The following is a 20,494-nucleotide window of genomic DNA, read 5'->3' as shown; positions in this document are numbered from 1 at the left end:
CCTCCAGTGGTGTAAAGTACTTAAGTAAAAATACTTTAAAGTACTACTTAAGTTGTTTTTGGGGGTATCTGTACTTTTCTATTTATAGTTTTGACAATTTTTACTTTAACTTCACTACATTTCTAAGGAAAATAATGTTATTTTTACGCCATACATTTTCCCTGACACCCAAAAGTAATCGTTACATTTTGAATGGCTAGCAGGACAGGAAAATTGGCGGTTGGATGTACTGCCAAATTCTCTAAAATGACGCTGGAGGCGACTTATGGTAGAGAAATCAACATTCAATTCTCTTGCATCAGCTCTTGTGGACATTCCAGCAGTCTGCATATCAATTGCACAATCCCTCAGAACTTCAGACATCTGTGGCATTGTGTTGTGACAAAACTGCACATTTTAGTGGCCTTTTGTCCCCAGCAAAAGGTGCACCTGTGTAATGATCATGCTGTTTAATCAGCTTCTTGATATGGTGCACTTTTCAATGTGGATGGAGAAATGCTCACTAAAAAACTTTTGAGGCGTATAGAACATTTCCGGGATCTTTAATTTCAGCTCATGAAACATGGGACCAACCTTTTACATGTTGCGTTTTTTTGTTCAGTATAGTTTATTTTATTACAAATATAGCGGTATACAGTCCTCCAGATATCTGTTGACAAGGACATACATCACTGTGTATTTGTTCCTCTGTACATACAAAAATGGCCAAACATTTCTTCCCATGTTATCATTTTCCATTGTTACTAACTTGTACTAGTTAAAAGTATGATTAAAGAAGAAGAAAAATATGTGTACGTTTTGCAAACCATGTTTAGTACATCTAAAAGAGATGAAAAAATGTATGGTTCAACAAGAATTTTTGCATTGATTGCACTTATGATACAGTACTTTACAGCTTTGATTGGTCACAGAATATGTGACATGAAGGGGTGATGTAATTATCTGAATTACTGTAGATTTGAATAGTTTAGTTAATCAAAATTGAAGTGGTTATAAGTCCAATGGGTGTTGTTCATATACCACTCTGACTCTAAATCAATATATTAAATACATAGTATATATCAGCATATTGACAGATTATTGCTATCAACTGCTGGTTGCAAGTTATATTACCCTGTTTTTATCTTTTGGAACAATGGCAATTAAGTTGATTAAAATGATGTAGAATAGATAGATGGGCTACCACTGGTGTCACAGGCATCCACAGGTCTTGACCACCATGTTGCGATGCTTCTTTAGGATCACGTTGTTGTTGTCATCATAGAAGAGTACAGAGATGGGACTGAGCTTGGTGGGTGCGCAGCACGCTTTGGGAACCTCATCCGGCTTCAGAAGGTGAACCTGCCATTGAAAACGGTAAATCAGACTCATTCATACATGCACTTTCATATAGTCAATGATAATATCCTGTTATAAAAGAGATATGGGTTATTTAAGCAATAAGGCCCAAGGAGGGGCCAGATACCACAAACCCCAGGGGTGCTTTATTGCTATTAGAACACCTACTCATGCAAGGGTTTTTCTTAATTTTTTACTATTTTCTACATTGTTGAATAATAGTGAAGATGTCAAAATGATGAAATAACACATATGGAATCATATAGGAACCCAAAAAGTGTGAAACATATCAAAACATGTAAAATATTTGAGATTCTTTAAGCCACTTTTAGCCACCCTTTGCCTTGATGACAGCTTTGCACACTCTTGGCATTCTCTCAACCAACTTCACCTGGAATGCTTTTCCAACAGTCTTGAAGGAGTTCCCACATATGCTGAGCACTTGTTGGCTGTTATTCCTTTACTCTGCGGTCCTACTCATCTCAAAACATCTGTTTGGTTGAGTTCGGGGGATTGTGGAGGCCAGGTCATCTGATGCAGCACTCCGTCACTCTCCTTTTTGGTAAAATAGCCCTTACACAGCCTGGAGGTGTGCTGGGTCATTGTCCTGTTGAAAAACAAATGAATTCTCCTGAGTGGCACAGTGGTCTAAGGCAAGCTGTGCAGTTAGAGATCCTGGTTGGAGTCCAGGCTCTGTCGCAGCCGGCCGCGACCGGGAGACCTGTGGGGCGGCACACAGTTGGCCCAGCGTCGTCCGGGTTAGGGGAGGGTTTTGTCGGTAGGGATGTTCTTGTCCCATCGCGCTCTAGCGACTCCTGTGGCGAGCCGGGCGCAATGCACGCTGACAGGATTGCCAGGTGTATGGTGTTTCCTCCCACATATCGGTGCGTCTGGCCTCCGGGTTAAGCAGGCATTGTGTCAAGAAGCAGTGCGGCTTGGCTGGGTTGTGTTTTGGAGGACGCACGGCTCTCAACCTTCGCCTCTCCCCAGTCCATACGGGAGTTGCAGCGATGAGACAAGACTGTAACTACCAATTCGATACCACGAAAAAGGTGTAAAAGTAACAAACAATTATTATTATTTTTTTAATAATAATTAATAAAAACGAATGATAGTCCCACTAAGCCCAAACCAGATGGGATGGCGTATAGCTGCAGAATGCTGTTGTAGCCATGCTGGTTAAGTGTGAATTCTAAATCAATCACAGACAGTGTCAACAGCAAAGCACCTCCACACCATAACACCTCCTCCTCCATGCTTTATGGCAGGAAATACACATGCAGAGATCATCTGTTCACCCACACCGCATCTCACAAAGACATGGCAGTTGGAACCAAAAATCTCACATTTGGACTCCAGACCAAAGGACAAATGTATTGTGTTTCTTGGCCCAATTAAGTCTAATTTAATAGTTTAATCATTTAATAGTGGTTTCTTTGCAGCCATTCAACCATAAAGGCCTGATTCACACAGTCTCCTCTGAACAGTTGATGTTGAGATGTGTCAGTTACTTGAACTCTGTGGCATTTATTTGGGCAGCAATATCTGAGGCTGGTAACTCTAATGAACTTATTGTCATGCTCTGACCTTAGAGAGCCTTTCTATTCTCTATTTTGGTTAGGTCAGGGTGTGACTAGGGTGGGTACTGTAGTTTTTGTATTTCTATGTTGGCCTGGTATGGTTCCCAATCAGAGGCAGCTGTTTAGCGTTGTCTCTGATCATATTTAGGCAGCCTTTTCCCCACTTTGGTTGTGGGATCTTGTCTATGTCTAGTTGCCTGCGAGCACTACATTAGCTTCCCGTTTTCTGTGTGTTTCACTTCAAATAAAAGAGGATGGAACCATACCACGCTGAACCTTGGTCCGATTCATACAATAACGATCGTGACACTTATCCTCTGCAGCAGATGTAACTCTGGGTCTTCCATTGCTGTGGTGGTCCTCATGAGAGCCAGTTTCATCATAGCGCTTGATTGTTTTTGTGACTACACTTGAAATATTCCGTATTGACTGACCTTCATGTCATAAAGTAATGATTGACTGTTGTTTCTCTTTGCTTATTTGAGCTGTTCTTGCCATAATATGGACTTGGTATTTTGCCAAATACGGATATCTTCTGTATACTCCCCCTACCTTGTCACAACACAATTGATTGGGTCAAACGCATTAAAATGGAAAAAAAATCCACTTGTAAGAAGGCACACCAGTTAATTGAAATGCATTCCAGGTGACCTTCTCATGAAGCTGGTTGAGAGAATGCCAAGCGTGTGCAAAGCTGTCATCAAGGCATAGGGTGGCTACTTTGAAGAATCTAAAATATATTTGGATTTGTTTGACACTTTTTTGGTTACTACATGATTCCATATGTGTTATTTCATCGTTTAGATGTCTTCACTATTTTTCTTCAATGTAGAAAATAGTGAAAATAAAGAAAACCCCTTGAATGAGTAGGTGTTCTAAAACTTTTGACCGGTAGTGTAGAGCCTTCCGTGATTTTTTCCGTGGGCTGTGTCTGAATTTGGTCAATAAGTCCTCCAAAAGACTTTATTGCCCACTGTCGCAAAGACTATACTTTCAGGGGTTAAACAACACACAAAAAAATAACCTTGTTTGTCTCATTCTTCCAACCTAGCTAGTGACTTTATAAAACACAATATTTGTTATTTGTATTTTATATTATACCAACGATATAGGAAAGCATCTGGTGTCAAAATAGCCCCAAATATATAGGGTGTACACCCATACAATTATTAATTCATTCAATGTTTACAAATATGCCCAATCAAAAGAACATTATATCAGAAAACAAAGGTCTAAATGTCTCTACCATATATGGTTGAAAAGTTACCGACGATTTACTCAGAATTTAACCCCACAACACCAAATATGAAACACATACAACCAAGTTCTGTGTAGTCTAAACTAGCAATGGTCACAGCAAATTATCGTTATTATTTCATCAACACTGTCAAGTACAAGTATATGAATGTTATAATATTGTAGAGAACAAGCTAATGATTAATTCTATGTCATTTGTAATGACATCAGGCAAAGAAAACGACGTTTGGACATGAATTTCGTAGCGCCCTCTTGAATTGACCATTTTTCTCTCTACATTGTATAAGTGACTATATAAAAATAATATATATGTCATTCATCAGACGCTTTTATCCAAAGCGAATTACAATAAAACCTGTTGTCGTTTATGTATGGGTGGTGACGGGAATCGAACCCACTACCCTGGCGTTGCAAGCGTCATGCTCTATCAACTGAACTACGAAGGAGCACTTCAACGTCAATAGAATGTTGACAAGCAATTTTAACGGATTCTAAAGGGAATCATATAATTCCAAACTCATTTCTATGGCAACACAGTTTGCAATTTTGTAAACAATAACTGTCGAACATGTGTTGCCAAGATACATCTAACCGACGTTCTATGGAACGTTTTCTGTGCGAAAACAACAACTTCTGTTTGCTGCTGACAACAAACTGGATTGATTTTTCAGACCTGAACAATCAACTGGAAAATGCCTGGGTGCTTTTCAAGACTGACGGAGAGAGTGCGTGGACGTCTGCGGCCTACTGCGTCAACAGGTTGTTCAAATTCATTTGTGGCTCGTTTTTCTTGTCTTTTTCTGTTTTGCAGGGTTCGTGATCGTCGACAGATGGACAGTGACAGCGACTTCGAAGAGGGTATGTGGAGTTTAAAACTCTGTGTTTACTTCATTTAACAATGTCATTATAATTTGCGAAATGTTGTGTATTTCTATAATTCAGATTTGGCAAAAATGCTTGTGCCAGAGATGTTGTAGCTAGCTAGCTTGCTAGCTAACATTCACTTTAGTAACTGTTGCACAGCGATCGACTTTTGCTACCTAGCTAGCTAGTATTAGCAATCTTGCTACGTTTTGTCCTAACAATTGTTTATTTTATATTCCAACGTTCCTAATTTTAGAAACAACTGTCCTGGATGAGGTCCAGTTGGATGTGCCATTGGATGATGTGCCAGATATTCCACAGCTGCCAGTCCTCCTTGATGTCCAGAATGCTGCTGCTATCATCCTTGAGGATGTGCCAGATGTGCAGACTATCTTTGAGGTACAATTTTCAGAAAGTTTGGGGTTTTATGTTTGAAAAATATCCCAGATATTCAAGTTGTGTCTCTGACATTAAACACTTATCTTGTCTGCTTTCTGCTTTAGGAGGCCACTGGCAATTGGCAGTTGATTCTGATTAGGTTCAGCCCCTTGTACTGTGGGCCTGTTGTGATCAGGGTAAGAGACCCCCCCCCCCCCACACACACACAGTCACATCACTGTTACAATGTTTACTGTTTCCAACATGAATGTATTGTAATGTGCAGAACAATGCCGGTCCGGTGGTTATAGCTTGGAGAACTTTCCAGTTCATCAGCCCCATCATCACCTACATGCGTGGGGGATCCCAGGTTTATGTCTTTGTAACTTCCCAATCCTACATTGTCAGTAATTTGATCTTGATGGAAATGTGTCACAGCAATTGCTGAAGTGGTTTTGTTGACGTTGTCTTGTTGTTTATCTCAACAGCAGGTGGTGGTGAGGATGCACCACGTGAGTAGGGTGAGAGGCCTGGAGACTCAACTGGTGTGGGCCATCTCCAAGGAGACAGCCAGGCTTTGCCCAGAGGGCATCCCCTACTGTGCCACCAAAGTGCAGTCCATCACTTGGATCCAGGTAAGACGGAAATACTACTGAAATAGTATTAGATTAGGCTTTTCTTCACTTATTCCATTTGGCCTTAACATGTATTCTCTCTCTGTTAGCGTGTGGCTGGCAGGGTGACCCACTATGCGTCTCACCTCCGCCACGAGACGTCTGTGGACGTGACGCTTGGCTGCTACCAGGTAAATAAACAATTTCCTTTGTATATAGACTAGACATTACTGGGCATTTTTTCATTAGATTTGGTGTGTTTTCTAATAACGTGTGTGTAGTAAACAGGTGTGTTGTGTGTGTTTTGAGTAGCAGACTGATGTCTCAGTGGTGTACACCACTCTCCACATGGGGCTGGACGAGCTTCTCTCCTCTTCAGCGTGGTCGGAGGCTGCCTCCTTCTCTACGCCCACCACTCAGCACTTCACTGACCCAGAGCCTGAGGGCCACAACTGCTATGAGGTCAGACGTTACACACACATACTATTGACTAGGAGCATTACGATCCTTCCATTGACCGATTGTTTGTCATGTCATTGCATTGGTCACTGATTTTGAATGCTTGTTTTGTTGTCGTAGGGCTGGGAGAAGGACCTGCTGCCTGAGGAGAGGGAGGTTCCTCTGCTAAAGTGAGTTCCTCTAAATATCTGGGCCTGTCAGATGCAGAAGGATAGTGGTCATAATGCTGTTATCCCCCATTGACTCTAATGGTTGACATGCTCCATTCCCTCCCTTCCACAGCCTCTACCTTACCACCAAGAGAGTGGAGGACATCGCCCTGAGGCTCGTCTCCCTGCGCCAGGCCTTCACTGTGAGTGGACCCATTTTTCTTTTTCTCTCTGTGACTTCTTGTTCTGTCTCCTAGAGGAAGATGTCTCACCCTAACTCTTCCCTAGACCATGCTTGGTTCCACCCTGAGCAGGAACCATCTGTTTGTGGCGGGAAAGGTCCTCCTGGGCGCACTGGTTCAGGCCAACCACATGGTAACTCATTCTCTTTCAAGGGAAAGAGAGCGTCCCTGAGGGGAAATGTGTTCTGTTCACTAAAAGATGCTCTTTTCTTTGTCATAGGACGAGGCCAAGTTCATAAGTACCTATAACGACTTTGTGGACTACCTGAGTGACCCCTCCAAGCGGAATGACATTGAGAGGGAGCTGGCTGAGGCAAAGGTGAGTTCATGAACTCTTTCAAGTCTCACTAAGTTCTTCCACATGCATGTATTTTATACATCACAGTAGCTGATCTATATAAAATCATTCCTATTTTCTCCAAACATGTTTTCTTGTCCTAGATCCATCATATGAACATGATAGATGTCCTCTTTGAGCTGGTGCTGTTTGGGTTGATGACAGCTCAGAAGTCCCTGATGGTGGTAAGTAGCATCTCACTGGTACATGTTTTGATATCTGTCTATTAGCAGTTTCACTTAAATTCCTCTCCTCTTTTCTCCTCCTTTGTTTCCTTTAGCACCCTGGTGGGTTCGTGGAGCGTCTGTACGCTCTCCTGTACTCCTTCCTGCCCACTGCTGCCAACATGGAGCCAGAGGCTGACAGATACCTGCTGCAGCTCAGTGTAAGGGTCTAGGTTACTTCCATATTCTTAGTGTACTTCCTTACTCATGGTTTACAGGGTTTCAATGCCATTTTAGGGGGAGTATTTCTGATTGTCTCTCTCCTCTTGATAAGCTAGTAACTCAGAGCCATTTTCTGTGTGTTGTGTGGTGTTCTCTTCAGGGCGGGCTGATGGCTCTGCTAGATGACATGTTTGGCCAGCAGCTGGCCTGGTACTTTAACCCAGAGTCTCTGGTCACTGAGCTCTCCAGCCTCCTGGAGTACCACTTGGAGAACCTCATGGCCAGCATGTAGTCCTACTGCAGGGACCATACTCCTTTCTCCTTCTCTCTCTCTTTTGAAGGAATTGAGGACTAAGTGCTTTGTTGAACCCTGATTAGTTTTTAACACCCATTAATTTAATGTATTCTCTTGTTTTCTCTCCCCACAGGATTCTTGTGACACTTTGCCACCCAACAGGGATCGAGACACCAATGCACTACATTACTTTGCATTGATTTTTACATTTTTAAATAAAATAAGTTGTAGTTCAAAAACATTTTGGTTTCTGTATTTTCATTTATTTGATTTCATGACCTTTTCCTAGAGTTCTAATATTGATATTAGATTATTACATGAACAATGATGCTTTATTTGAAAATGGAAATAAAAACAATGTTTTGTTGATTTACAGATACTACAGGCCCACACTTTATATGGTTTTGTACTGTCGTTTGTGATACTGTACTATTTAAAAACATGTAGGACTACATACACTGAGTGCACAAAACATTAGGAACATTTCCTAATATTGAGTTGCACACCCTTTGTCCCTGAGAACAGCCTCAATTCGTTGGGGCATGGACTCTACAAGCTGCCCTAAGCGTTCCACAAGGATGCTGGCCCATGTTGTGTCAAGTTGGCTGGACGTCCTTTGGGTGGTGGACCATTCTTGATACACATGGGGAAACTGTTGAGCATGAAAAACACAGCAGTGTTGCAGTTCTTGACACACTTTACCCGGTGCGCCTGGCACCTAATACCATACCCCGTTCAAAGACAGTTAAATCTTTTGTCTTGCCGATTCACCCTCTGAATGACACACACAATCCATGTCTCAATTCTCTCAAGGTTTTAAAATCTTTCTTTAACTCCCCTTCGTCTACACTGATTGAAGCGGATTCAACAAGTGACATCAATAAGGGATCATAGCTTTCACTTGGTCAGTCTATGTCATGGAAAGAGCAGGTGTCCTCAATGTTTTGTATTATCAGTGTGTGTAGTAACCTGGTACAGGTTAATGTCTGAACCATCTTTCCCACTGAAACCAGTAATGTTAACATTCATGTGAGGGCATACTGACCACTAGTTGGATCATAGCGTGGTTGGTGGCATTCATGCAGGAACCCAGAGGGTAGAGGCATTCTCCATCACAGTAGAAGGCAGAGTAACCCGTAGGAGCCAATACCCAGTCCTAATGGAGAGAAATACCATAGAAATCAAATGACAAGATTAGATGAATGACGAGAATACTCTTTCCATGAGAAATACATAAATAAAAGAAAAAGATAAAGAATAAAAATAACATACTCTACAATGCACATCCTACACATGCCTTGCTTCCCTAAATATAAGGTGGTACAATGTTAGCTCCTGATTATCTATTCAGCAGATTGAGTAGTTGAGACATAATCTCACCTTCCAGCCTAGATCACTGAAGCTCACATATAATTCATGTCTCTTACAAGCCTGACGCCCGCTGTTGACATGGCTGTGATCTGAAAGGGACCGAAAAATATGTTATGAACCAGGAAAGACTAATGTACACTTTGGATGCATTGGATTTCAAATGAAATGTAAACACAACTTAAGTAATTTTGTAATTGAGATGAGCTATCCCTTTAAACTGTGCATAAAACAAGTTTAACTAGAAGACGAAAAACCAGTGTTGTCCCCTGACCTTGTAGGACCTCACCATGTATACTGGGCAAGGGCAGGTCGTATTTGGGCTTCTTCTTATGGGGGTTGGGTTTCACGGCCCGCGGGGGGCGACAGGGGGCCTGGCTGGCCCTGAAAAAGGTCACCATGAAGGGCTGTTTGGAGCGGGGGCCCCTACGACCCACCAAGCCTACCCACCCAGCTGACAGGGACCGGTCTGAGAAAGAAAGAGAACAATCTTGAGGTAAACCAAAACAGCATATCTCCATTTCTATTTATTTACTGAACAATTACAGACACTATATGACATTACAGTATTACAGCACAGGTATCAGTGTGTGTATTCTCAGTGAACTTCCCTCCTTATTCAAAGGCATAATAATCAAGAAATCCACTTTGTGGGAAATAGCCTCCACATCAGCAGAGCATTTCCTGACCCTGACCATAGTAGTAACTCTATGAAGCTCACCCTCCTCTGTCTCCACGTAGAGCCGGATGCCCAGGTTACTTCGGGGGTGCAGGAGCCATCGGTTGCTGGCCGAGGTCACGTCAAAAGCCAGCCAGCCCTCCTGCCCCGCTGGCACCGACTGCATGTCCAGCAGCACCAGCTCTGGTTCTCTGAGGAACGTCGAGGAGTAGCATGAGACGACAAAATTCGGGAGAGATACGCAAACCACGTTGCATGGTCATGCAGTAGAGAGAGACAGCCACTGAGCTTCAGCTCTCGAGAACCAGGTTTGTACAAGGCGTCCTCATAAGCCACAACGTGGCCAATGAGTTATTCTGCAAGGAGTTCTGTGAAGCCAGGGTGAAGAGCATAACAAATTCAACATTGCATTTTGCCAAAGCAACAAACAAAAAACATCTGGAACGATAAGCCAAACCATGGTGTATGGAGTGAAGGGAGAGCCTGTCAAGAGAGTGAGGGGAATCATGCAAAAATGCACCCTTTCATCCTTTTTAATGCAAAAAAAACCCAAAGTTGATCATTTAAATGTGTCAGAGAGCGAGAGAGAGAGAGAGTTATAAAACCAGGTGATCTAGTGGCAGGAACCTGTGTTTGTTCTCCCGTTGGATCTCGTAGACAGAGATGTGCAGGCTGCGGTTGGCCCTCTGGCCCATGGTCAGGGTCTTATAAATGCGAAACTCTGCAGCTGTGACCGTTTCCCCCTGGGGGAGGGGCGTCAGGTCAAAACGGAACTCCTTCCAGTACGGCCGTGGCTGCAGCAGGTCACGCTCTTGCTCCACTGAGAGAGAAGAGGAGAGAGGGAGGTCGATGTAATGCCAAAGACATTTTTCCCCCCGCATTTAAACAGCGCAACGCCTCAATCACACGTGCTCACATCTACTCTACACATTACTTCCACTCCCCGAAAAGACCAAGACAGAGATATACTCATTGTACGACACATAGTGTATGATAAAGACATTCCCACGTGACACAAGGAGGGAGAAGAGGGGGACGAAAGAGCAATTCGTGGAGCAATCAATCTAACATGAAAGTGGTGAATGAGAAGACCGAGGGAGAGAGAAGAGCAACAGAAGTGGGAAGGTGTAGAGGGAGACGGGAGGATGAGTGACTGAGTCAATGGAAATTAGGGGGAAAGAGCGGAGCAGACATGTGGAGAGAGGTGTGCAGGCAGATGCCCAGTGAAGGGGGAAAGTATAGTGATAATGTAGAGAGGGGAGAGAGGCGACAGGAAAAGACAGAGAACGATAAGGGAAGGACACACACGCTAGTCTCTCGCCACAGACGCAGTGTCCCAAGCAAGACTACACACACGCACCCCCACACTCTCTCGGGAGCCCTGCAGAGCGCATTAACAACCACGGTCGGGGCCCTGTAGTGTGCTGTAATTAGACTCACTAAGGGCCTTCAACCGCAGCAGCTGCTCAACATACACACCACTAACTACAGGTTGGGGAGTATTTTTAGAGCGGTCCTCTGCTGTTTCTCCATTTGTGTGTGTGTGTGTGTGTGTGTGTGTCTGTATATATCAGTGGGGCCTGTAATTCCTTACAGCTGTGTCCCCTACGCACTGTCTTGAGCACGTTGCACGGCCTTGACTGGGTCGGATTGATAGGGTGTGTGTGAGATGGGTGTATTTTTGATTCCAACTGACAGGGGCTATAAATGAGAATCTGTCTAGATTGGTTAGATGGCCTTAAAATGGTGGTTCAAGGCGACACACCAGACATTGTCAAAATAAGATCTAAGTGAAACATAATGCATAATTCGTTTTTTTTTGTTATTTTTGTGTAATGTATGACACAGCAAGACATGATCATGTATGTCCAAATACTGTAGAAAAACTAAGAAAAACTAGCATTTCAAATGTCGACGCTATGCAAAATGTGACGAGAAATAACATGGAATCACGTTTTCCCACGGCAACAAGGTTATCCATCTTATTCCAGGAGAGATTAGCGGAAGGAAATGACTGGGAAAAGGATGTTTAATTTGTAATGCTGTGCCAGATAAGCATCTGTAGGTCTACTGTCTGGGCTGGTGCAGCACAGGAAAAGTCTCTCTTGTGATAACAAGACTGTCCCTGAGAGGTGAACTGGTTCACCACTACATAACGTTGCCAGGTTGGCCTCGTTTCTCATTGAACAATCCAACAATATGTCCTTTACTCAGTTACTGGGCTCTTTTGCAAGACATGTAAAAGGATCACAGGAGAAGTTCTTGGCCAGATCGGGCCGTGGGGCTTCTATTTGGAAATCCCTGTTGGGAGGCCATTGGCTGAACAAACAACAACTCCCAACTAATTGGATAACGAGCCAATAACAATAGCCAATTAAAACCTAGGATTTTTTTTTTAAATCGCAGGTGTATCAACGGTCAGTAACTCACCCAGGTTGACGAAGCTCATGACCGTATCGGCCTCGCTAACCACTGTCCCCAGAGGCGCCGTGTACGTGTTGAGCGTGGGCAGGGCGGCATGGCTGACGTGGCCCGTCAACCCATCTGCACCGCCGAACCCCAGACCCCCTACCCAATTCCCCATTCCGTTTCCCTCATCCCCCTTGGCCGACACAGCGTGGTACAGGTCCAGCATGAAGAGGGGGGCTGAGGAGGGCGGTCGGAGGGGAGGATGGGGTCTGGGCCGACCCGGTAGACCCAGGATGGACAGGATCTCCCTCTGCATCTCCTTCTTCTCTCGGCTGCTGAGGCGGCGGAAGCTGGAGTGGACGACTCCCTGGGCCTGGTGGCCCCAGAGGCAGAGCAGCAAGGGGGCGAGGAGGAGGGCCACAGGGAAGAGCGGGAGTTGGAGAAGGCGCCGGTAGGTGTACTTGCTGCTGTTGTCATGGATGCGTCTTCTTCCTGAAGACGGGCAGGCGTGGGTATCGACGCACGGTCTGAAGCCATCTCGTCTGTCCAAGCTCTGTGTGGTCTGAGGCAGATCTTCCAAGGTGTCCGTTGCCATAGTGGAAGAAGCTCTACCCGGCTGTTTTCCTATTCGCTCTGTGTAACCGACAAGTCTTTGGTTGGGTTCTTCTATGTTCTTTTGGCCTTCGGTCCACAAGAGAGCAAGTAATATTCCGCAACGCACACCACAGAGGGGCTGTTAACTGTGTCTCAAACAATTTGCATGTCCCCCGTCTGTCTGTGTACGCCAAAACTGTTTGTCTTGCACGTATCCGTCACTGACAAATGCACCTCTGTGATTTGTGATGAGATGTGTTTAGATCAACGGTGGACACTAAGAGATGTTTACTCCTTTAGTTCCCTCTGTTTATCGGCCGTCTCCTCCCTTCCTCTACTACTTTAAATCTCTCCGCTTGTCTTTTCTCTTCTACCCCAACACGACTCTACTCATGTGATACACACAGACAATAAAATGAAAGGGTAAAATGACAACTTTTTTTTTATGTGTTTTGATGAAAACAAAACAATCTCTTTGAAAATCTCTCCCTTTTGGAGAAGTACATTTGATGGCGTTTGAAAGTGGATAAGTCAAAGGGCAGGTGCTACCAAGATTGGTGGTCAATCAAATTTGAGAGAATCAAATAAATCAGACCTGTTTTCAGTCTAATTGGTCTTCAGAAGAATAAGGAAAAAAACACCACACCTGTCGCGCCTCAATGTTGGCTGGCAAGCAACCAGATCCCACGCAAGGAACAAGGAGTCAAATCCTCAGTGGGAAAATGATCTGTCGTCCACCTCTCTTGATCAATAATTCTTTAATCCACAATTCTGGGGAACTTTTTTATTCATTAAAGATCCTTTGTTTGTTACGTCCACTTGCGTCTTTAACTCCAGATGTTTCCAGATGTCTTTCTCAACCTTTACGTAGCTTCTATTTAAAAATCCTTGGTGCGTTCAGTATTTAAAAAAAATATATATATTTTTTTGATTAGTCGTTTATTCCTCGCTATTGTATTATTCTTTTGGATTCCCCCAAACCACCTGTTTCAAGTGGAGAACAATGCCAGTATGTTTGTCAGCGTACTGTACTGTGCCCTCTGAGAGTTTACCTCATGTAAGGGTGCTTCGACACTGGTAGAGTTGTCCATCACCAAGAGGGAGTGTCCTAAACAGCCTCCTCCCTCTCCCCACATCCTCTCCCAACTCTCTTCCCTATCCCTCCCTTTTATCTTTTCGTCTTCTCATGACCACTTCCTTTCATGGGAAAGCACTTTGGAATCCGAGTCAGTTTGGTGAAAAATACATACACCGAATATATTTATCCATGTTTTGAGACTAAGGAAAATATATTTATACATGTTTTGAGACTAAGGAAAATATATTTATCCATGTTTTGAGACGAAGGAAAATATATTTATGCATGTTTTGAGACTAAGGAAAATATATTTATACATGTTTTGAGACTAAGGAAAATATATTTATCCATGTTTTGAGACTAAGGAAAATATATTTACCCATGTTTTGAGACTAAGGAAAATATATTTATACATGTTTTGAGACTAAGGAAAATATATTTATACATGTTTTGAGACTAAGGAAAATATATTTATACATGTTTTGAGACTAAGGAAAATATATTTATCCATGTTTTGAGACTAAGGAAAATATATTTATCCATACAGAACACATGGATTAGCAAACCTACCGTCTCTTTAAACCCAGTACTAACAGCAGGATTGGAGACTGCTGTAGCTTAAGGTGTACTGACAAAACGTGTAGCCTATAAAATTGTTTTCGGTATTTATACGTTTTAATTTCTAATTAATTTTTAAATTTAAATTTTTAAATTTAATTGCGAGTTGCCTTTACCTCCTTCCAGTTTGACTGCAAGCCTGTGTGTGGGACAGCAAGGGATTTGAGGGGAGAAATGACACGGGCTCAAATATAGTAGTGAGGGTCAGTTCAATGCCAGTTTGTGTTTGTTTGACATCAAAAGCGCCCTGGGACTTGCGGCCACTTTGAACAGCAAAAATACACACAGACCAAACCAAACGTCATCTTTTCTAAGGCCAGGCAGTCAGAAGTGCCAGGAATGAGTATTTTCTGTGGTATTTCTGTTTTTGTTTCTCCAGTGTTGAGGGATTTTAGGGCCGGAGAGAGGAATGACGGATGGAGAGGGAAGGGTGAGAGAAGGATAGTGAGTTTGTCAGTCTGTTGTCAGAGCAAGGATAGGTGGTGAGGACAGATGGGGATGGTGGGAGAGGATGTGAGTGGGTTCGGATAGTTCCATGTAAACACAGACACACAGCTGCACAGAGAAGACTATAAAAGAGCAAACCCCATCTGCCAAATAAACCCAAGGTGATTTTCATTTTCTCTCTCTCTAACGGAGAGGACGTAATAGCTCCATCTCCTCCCCTAACACACACAAACCAAGTCGTATACTTAGCTACTGTGGAAGCAGAGAATGAGATAGACCTCAGCGACATTTCCCCACAATATACTGTAGAATAGAAAGCGCCAGAGAAACACACCCATCCATGACCACAGAGACGTCCCTCCCTCTGTTGAAGATCCTACTACAGGGCGTGTTCTTATCTCTGGAGACACTAATTGTACCCCAACCCTAATTACCAAGCCATTTCCGGTGTGCAGAAACTGTGGTCTACAGACTCAAGGACACGCACGTGAACACGCACGTGAACATTGCATGTGCGTATACGCACACAATTTCCCCCCAAATGAAATTAAAATAAAATCCACAACGACAAAATATCTCTTTTTTTTTTACTGCAAGCATATTTTTTAATACAAAATGAGAACAAAAAGGTTTATAATCTTATATTTTTATTTTACACAATTGACTTCTAACCGCCCCTCCTCCATATTTTCTCTTCATCACACTGTGAATAACACCAAAAGGTGAGTTCCTCTCCTGCGCCCGGATCCCCACCCCCAAGAGAGACAATAAATAAATAAAAATCACCTTAAGATGTCACTTGCGTTCATTAGGTTTTCATATACTTCAGCTCTCACATCAACAAACAGGGAAGCACATTTGCAGCCATCAAAGACACGACAATTCAAACGCCTATAAGGCGGGACACTAGGGGGTTCTCTCATTGGCCCCTTCAGCTCCCTTTCATTCATAGTCATAGTTTTTTTTTGCCAACACAATAAGGGCAACACCCTTTGGTCATGATCTGGGAGTTGTAGTCATTAGCAAAAAAAAAAAGAAAGAAGGCTGCCATGGGAATCAGTCAGCTTCCTGGTTGAGTAATGTTATGAAGAAGTAGAAACATACAACGTTGAAGAGAGGAGCGGACATTTTCCTTGGTACAAAATATCATGACTTCATTCATCTCAATACTAATCATTCTCCAAGGTGATATGATACAGAACTGAAAAATAAATAAAAAATGTTTTCTTAAGCTAGAAAAGCAACAAAACAAAAAAATACAACAGGATTATAAATTAACCAGAATGAAAGAAAGACATTCACAAATCAAATCTTTGCACACAGCGATGCACGCGGATGACCTCTGATTTCTGTACCGCGTGACGACGACGACACGCGTAGACACAAACATTTATGTCTGCTGCTCTGGGGGTTCCCAGCGGCAACGGAGGGGGGCGAAGTGGAATTACAGCGATACAGACTGTCAGTGTGCGCCGGTTTTCAATGTCTAATCTGGAATAAGCCTAGTTTAAATTGTGTTAAATTGTGCATGTCCTTACAAGCCTCTTCATCGTTACACGGTTTGTCACGTTTCTGCTGTTAGTGGGGTCCCGCCAAGAAGTCATTTTTGAATTTGAGTGTTAGCTTCAGACTAATGGGGCCATATGACAAACCCTCCATTCCATCAAACACACACTCCCACCGACCGACACACTGATTGGTGCAGTGGTTTGTGAGGACATTGCAGTGTGTATGTGTGTTTCCCACCACTTCCACAGTCTCCTAGGCTTGAGGTTTAGGCAGTTGTCAGAGTGGGGCAACTCAGGAAGTTGTCAGAGTGGGGCAGCCCACACACTGAACATAAATCCACTCTAGTCCGGTTGTTCCCGACCCACAGACATGAAGTGAAATTCCTCTTCACTTCCCAGTCCAGGAGAGTAAAAAACAAGATGGCAGTCATTGGATATTTTCTGTTTAACTCCCGGTGAGAAACAATTTCCACAATACCCACAATCCAGTTCTTCGGAATGCCATTCTCCAGCAAGTTCTGAGTCATTTCATCACTACCCTCAATGTGTGTGTTTGTATTTCAGTTGTGTGTGTGTCAGTGTGTACATGCACAAAGTAGTTACAAGGCTCTACCTAACGCTCTGTGGAACTCAGATTAGGTAAAAGTAAGGACAGAAATGTGCAACACAAATAAGGCAGCATCATGTTGGTTGGTTCAAACTGCTGTGGCTTTCTCTGAAACAGTCTTAGCACAATCCCGTTACGAGAGAGAGCGCACAGGAGACTGGAAGGCAAACTGGGATCTGGGTTTTAAAGGGGGAAGTTCTGTCCTGTTTCACCCCAGTCTAAGTGCACGAACCCGGGCCTCGATGCCCCCCAGTGAGTGTGTGTAGAAAGTGAGTGTGTGTACGAAAGTGGGGAAAAAAAGAGAAAGATATTTCTCCCCCCATCTATCCCTCTCTCTACCTGCCTTCCATACAGTAGTATTGATGCATGAATCCCATGCAAGCCCTATGGATGGATGTTTGGATCAAATGTGACACCCAATATGGCCGCCAGTAGTCTGTCCACTATAGAGCATCTCTTTGAATGGAAGACGGTCCGTTCTACTTGATCTAATTGTATAGTTTGGACATCTTCTTCTCCATTTCATCCTGGCTGGTGTTTGGGGGGCTGGGGTAGCCCGTGGAGTCAAACCAGCTCTATAGTTAGATGTATGACGTTTTTTTTTACGTCTCCTTCACTACTTCTTCCCAGAAGCGGGTGTCTTGGGGCTTGGGGCCTTCTTGGAGATGGTAGGGATCTTGGAGGGCTTGGCTGCTCCTGGTCGCCGGGGGGTGTCCGAGGTGTCCGAGCAGGCCGAGCGCGTCTCCAGGAGCTCCGAGGCATCCGAAGCGTCGCTGCCCCGCCGGCTGCTGGCCCTGCTGCCCGCTCTGCTGCCCGCCCGGCTGGCAGCACCACTGGCACCCGATGGGGTACGCCTGGGGTCTGAGAGGAGAGGAGGAGAGAGGGAGAAAGGAGGAGGGGTAGGTAATAAGAGATAGAACGTGAATAGATTTTAAAAAATATATATGTTTAGTCTCGTTTTCATTACGGGAATCACATGTTCCAAGACAACACAAAGAGAACTGAAAATGGGAATCAAATCTGCTATGAAAAATCAGGACTTGGTTCTTACCGGTGCGTCCAGGTTTAGTAGAAGTGGGTGTAGCTCCTCCATTCTCTCCAGTCAGAGACCCTCGGCTGGAGTGGAAGGTGGGCCTCTTCAGCTTGGACCCTGAAACTGCCCCCTATAGACAGACACAGGGGATGTCAGACAGTGACAAACGGTGCTACTGAATACATTAAAGCAGTGTTTCTTAATCCTGGTCCTGAGGACCAAAAAGGGGTGCACATTTTTGTTTTTGCCTCAGCACTACACACCTGCTCGGACAAAAACCAAACTGACCCTTCTTCAGGTGCCCGGGACCAGGATTAACAAACAGCTGTTTAAAAGTTCATTGCAGCTGTTTTTATATCAATATCAAACCATTTCTGGGTAACAATTAAATACCTTCCTGTGATTGTTGTCAATTCATATGGTTAAAAGTAAACAAAAATAGCTTCTTAGCAAAGAGCAATTTCTTAAGCAGGAATTTTGCTAGGAGTGGTTTGAGTGGGGAGGGAAAACTGAAAACTAGCTGCTGTTGGCAGAGGTTTGGAATTCTCTCTCATTGGTCTATTAACTCTTTTGCTGCATGGAAGGTCAAAACAGGTTGACATTTCAGGCAACCTTTTCAAACAGCTCTTGAACTAAAAAGGGCATTATCATCCTTTTCACAATTAAAAACGATTTCCAACAATTATATATATAGAAATATAATATGAAATAAAATGTTTGACTGCATTGGCCCTTTAAAAAGGTAGACTCCACAATATGACATCATCGTACACGGCGGGACGACGTCAGCCAAACAGAGTACGAGTCTGCAAAGACTGTCCCACTTTTGGCTCTTCCCAATTCGAGTCTTGAGGCATGCCGACTTTGGGAAGTCAAGAGTGGATTAGAATTTTTCGTTGTTGTTGACGCTTGGAGCCAGGATGTTGTCCCGATGTGTATGATGATGTCATATTGCTGCGTCGACCTTTAACTAAAGAAGCAGGTACTACTTTTAAGTATCATCCCCATACTTGCATAATACAGCAGACGCGCCATTTGAAAAATGACCAACAAGACGACCAAACTAAATCCCCAGAACTACCAGATGGAGTTCGCTAATAATTATAACATTTCTCACTACTTGCTCTTTAAAAGGATGTCACTTGGAATCTCTATTGACCTACCGCCAGTCGCTTCTTGCCGGGGGACTAAAATATTGTGACAATTCACATATGAATACGTTTAACTGGCCTATTGAGCAAGAAACGGTGAAACAAGATATGACACAAATATATTCAGTCTTAAAGCTGCATTTGAATGTCACGTCTTTTAGATCTTCATGGTCCCATTATGCAGGGTGTATGGCCACCCCGTAAGTGAGTGACAGTGTGTGTGAGTTGGTGCATTATTAGTTCGCTGGGGCTTGGGACGGGTGGCGGGAGGGGTCAGTTTGTTACCTCGTGCCCAGGGGTGGTGTGGTCGTGGTCTGGGCAGGACTGGCACTTGGTTGGCGTTGGCGTTTTACTGTGTGCCAGCCAGGGCTTGGCATAGCCACGCGAGTTTGAGGACTGGGATAACCAAAGGGAAGGAGGGAGGGAAGGAGGGAGGGAAGGAGGGAGGCAGCCAAGGAGAATAAAAGGAGGAGGAGAAGCAAGGAGAGGAGCAGGAAAGTCGAGGAAAGGGAAATAGGGAAAGGGAGGAAGGGGAAGGAGGGGAGGCAGGTAGTGTAGCGCAGTGTGTTTTTGGTGCGACAGCGGAAGGATTTACAAAAACACAGAACGAAAAACAGTACATTTTCCAAGCGAGGTTAGCAGGGGGTGGTTTGAAGGGATTTAGGAGACAAAAGAAAGACAAAAACAAAGCAGAACCAGAAATAAAAATGGCACAGTTAAAGACGTGGTGATTTTGCAGTTGACATGTAGAAACAGGACCATCCAACACAGACAGACAAAAGACACACACACACACACGCGATACAAAAATCACACAATAAACAGACTACACAACTAACGATCAGTGACAACAATACAGATCATTCTGGGTATTCTGGGTAATATGGCTTCATTCTTTGTCCTCCAAGACTGACTGAACGTCTTCTTTAGACTCTGTTCATTCCTCATTTTATGCACCTTGGTTGGACTGCACCACTAGGTAGCGATGATGGTATACTTGCGATGACCATATACTTCTCCATTTTGACTGAGGCTACAGTAACCTGACCGATTGAATATATGACCAGTGGTGCTACACTAAGTAAAAAGCATAATTGTCTAGG

The 20,494-nt window shown here is 43.7% G+C and overlaps 3 protein-coding genes across 28 annotated transcripts in view; 1 reads left to right on the top strand and 2 right to left on the bottom strand.

Annotated features, from left to right (window-relative positions):
* Nucleotides 1-535: 535 nt before the first annotated feature.
* Nucleotides 536-14,343, bottom strand: LOC110496162 (bone morphogenetic protein 8B). 2 transcript variants are annotated; one of them, XM_036952704.1, is made up of 7 exons: nt 12,377-14,343; nt 10,574-10,766; nt 9,989-10,137; nt 9,542-9,736; nt 9,280-9,359; nt 8,945-9,055; nt 536-1,341 (listed from the first exon to the last, which is right to left on the bottom strand). In XM_036952704.1, exons 1-7 carry the CDS (start codon nt 12,948-12,950, stop codon nt 1,192-1,194), a joined length of 1,452 nt encoding a protein of 483 aa, XP_036808599.1. In that variant the 5' UTR covers nt 12,951-14,343; the 3' UTR covers nt 536-1,191. The 2 variants fall into 2 exon arrangements, with proteins under 2 accessions (XP_036808599.1, XP_036808600.1); XM_036952705.1 differs by having other exon boundaries at nt 9,557-9,736.
* LOC118936476 lies at nt 5,657-8,133 on the top strand. The gene is made up of 9 exons (XM_036952706.1): nt 5,657-5,787; nt 5,906-6,052; nt 6,142-6,222; nt 6,344-6,493; nt 6,611-6,660; nt 6,773-6,842; nt 7,102-7,200; nt 7,323-7,403; nt 7,499-8,133. Exons 1-9 carry the CDS (start codon nt 5,686-5,688, stop codon nt 7,613-7,615), a joined length of 897 nt encoding a protein of 298 aa, XP_036808601.1. The 5' UTR covers nt 5,657-5,685; the 3' UTR covers nt 7,616-8,133.
* A 1,328-nt stretch (nt 14,344-15,671) lies between the features above and the next one.
* Nucleotides 15,672-20,494, bottom strand: part of LOC110496159 (microtubule-actin cross-linking factor 1) — a 273,689-nt gene continuing 268,866 nt past the window's right edge. For 24 of the 25 annotated variants that reach the window (XM_036952697.1, XM_036952698.1, XM_036952699.1 and 21 more), the window contains 3 exons: nt 19,677-19,787; nt 18,259-18,370; nt 15,672-18,068 (listed from right to left, as the gene is read on the bottom strand). In XM_036952697.1, the coding sequence (XP_036808592.1) occupies nt 17,824-18,068; nt 18,259-18,370; nt 19,677-19,787 (468 nt within the window). In that variant the 3' untranslated portion in view covers nt 15,672-17,823. The remainder of the gene's footprint in view (nt 18,069-18,258; nt 18,371-19,676; nt 19,788-20,494) is intronic. The other variant, XM_036952690.1, reaches the window with a different exon arrangement.

The sequence above is a fragment of the Oncorhynchus mykiss genome, chromosome 18, assembly GCF_013265735.2.
Source record: "Oncorhynchus mykiss isolate Arlee chromosome 18, USDA_OmykA_1.1, whole genome shotgun sequence".
NCBI classification, from domain to species: domain Eukaryota; kingdom Metazoa; phylum Chordata; class Actinopteri; order Salmoniformes; family Salmonidae; genus Oncorhynchus; species Oncorhynchus mykiss.
Note: the sequence above shows the minus strand (reverse complement) of the source record. Positions and strands in the feature narration are given on the sequence as shown.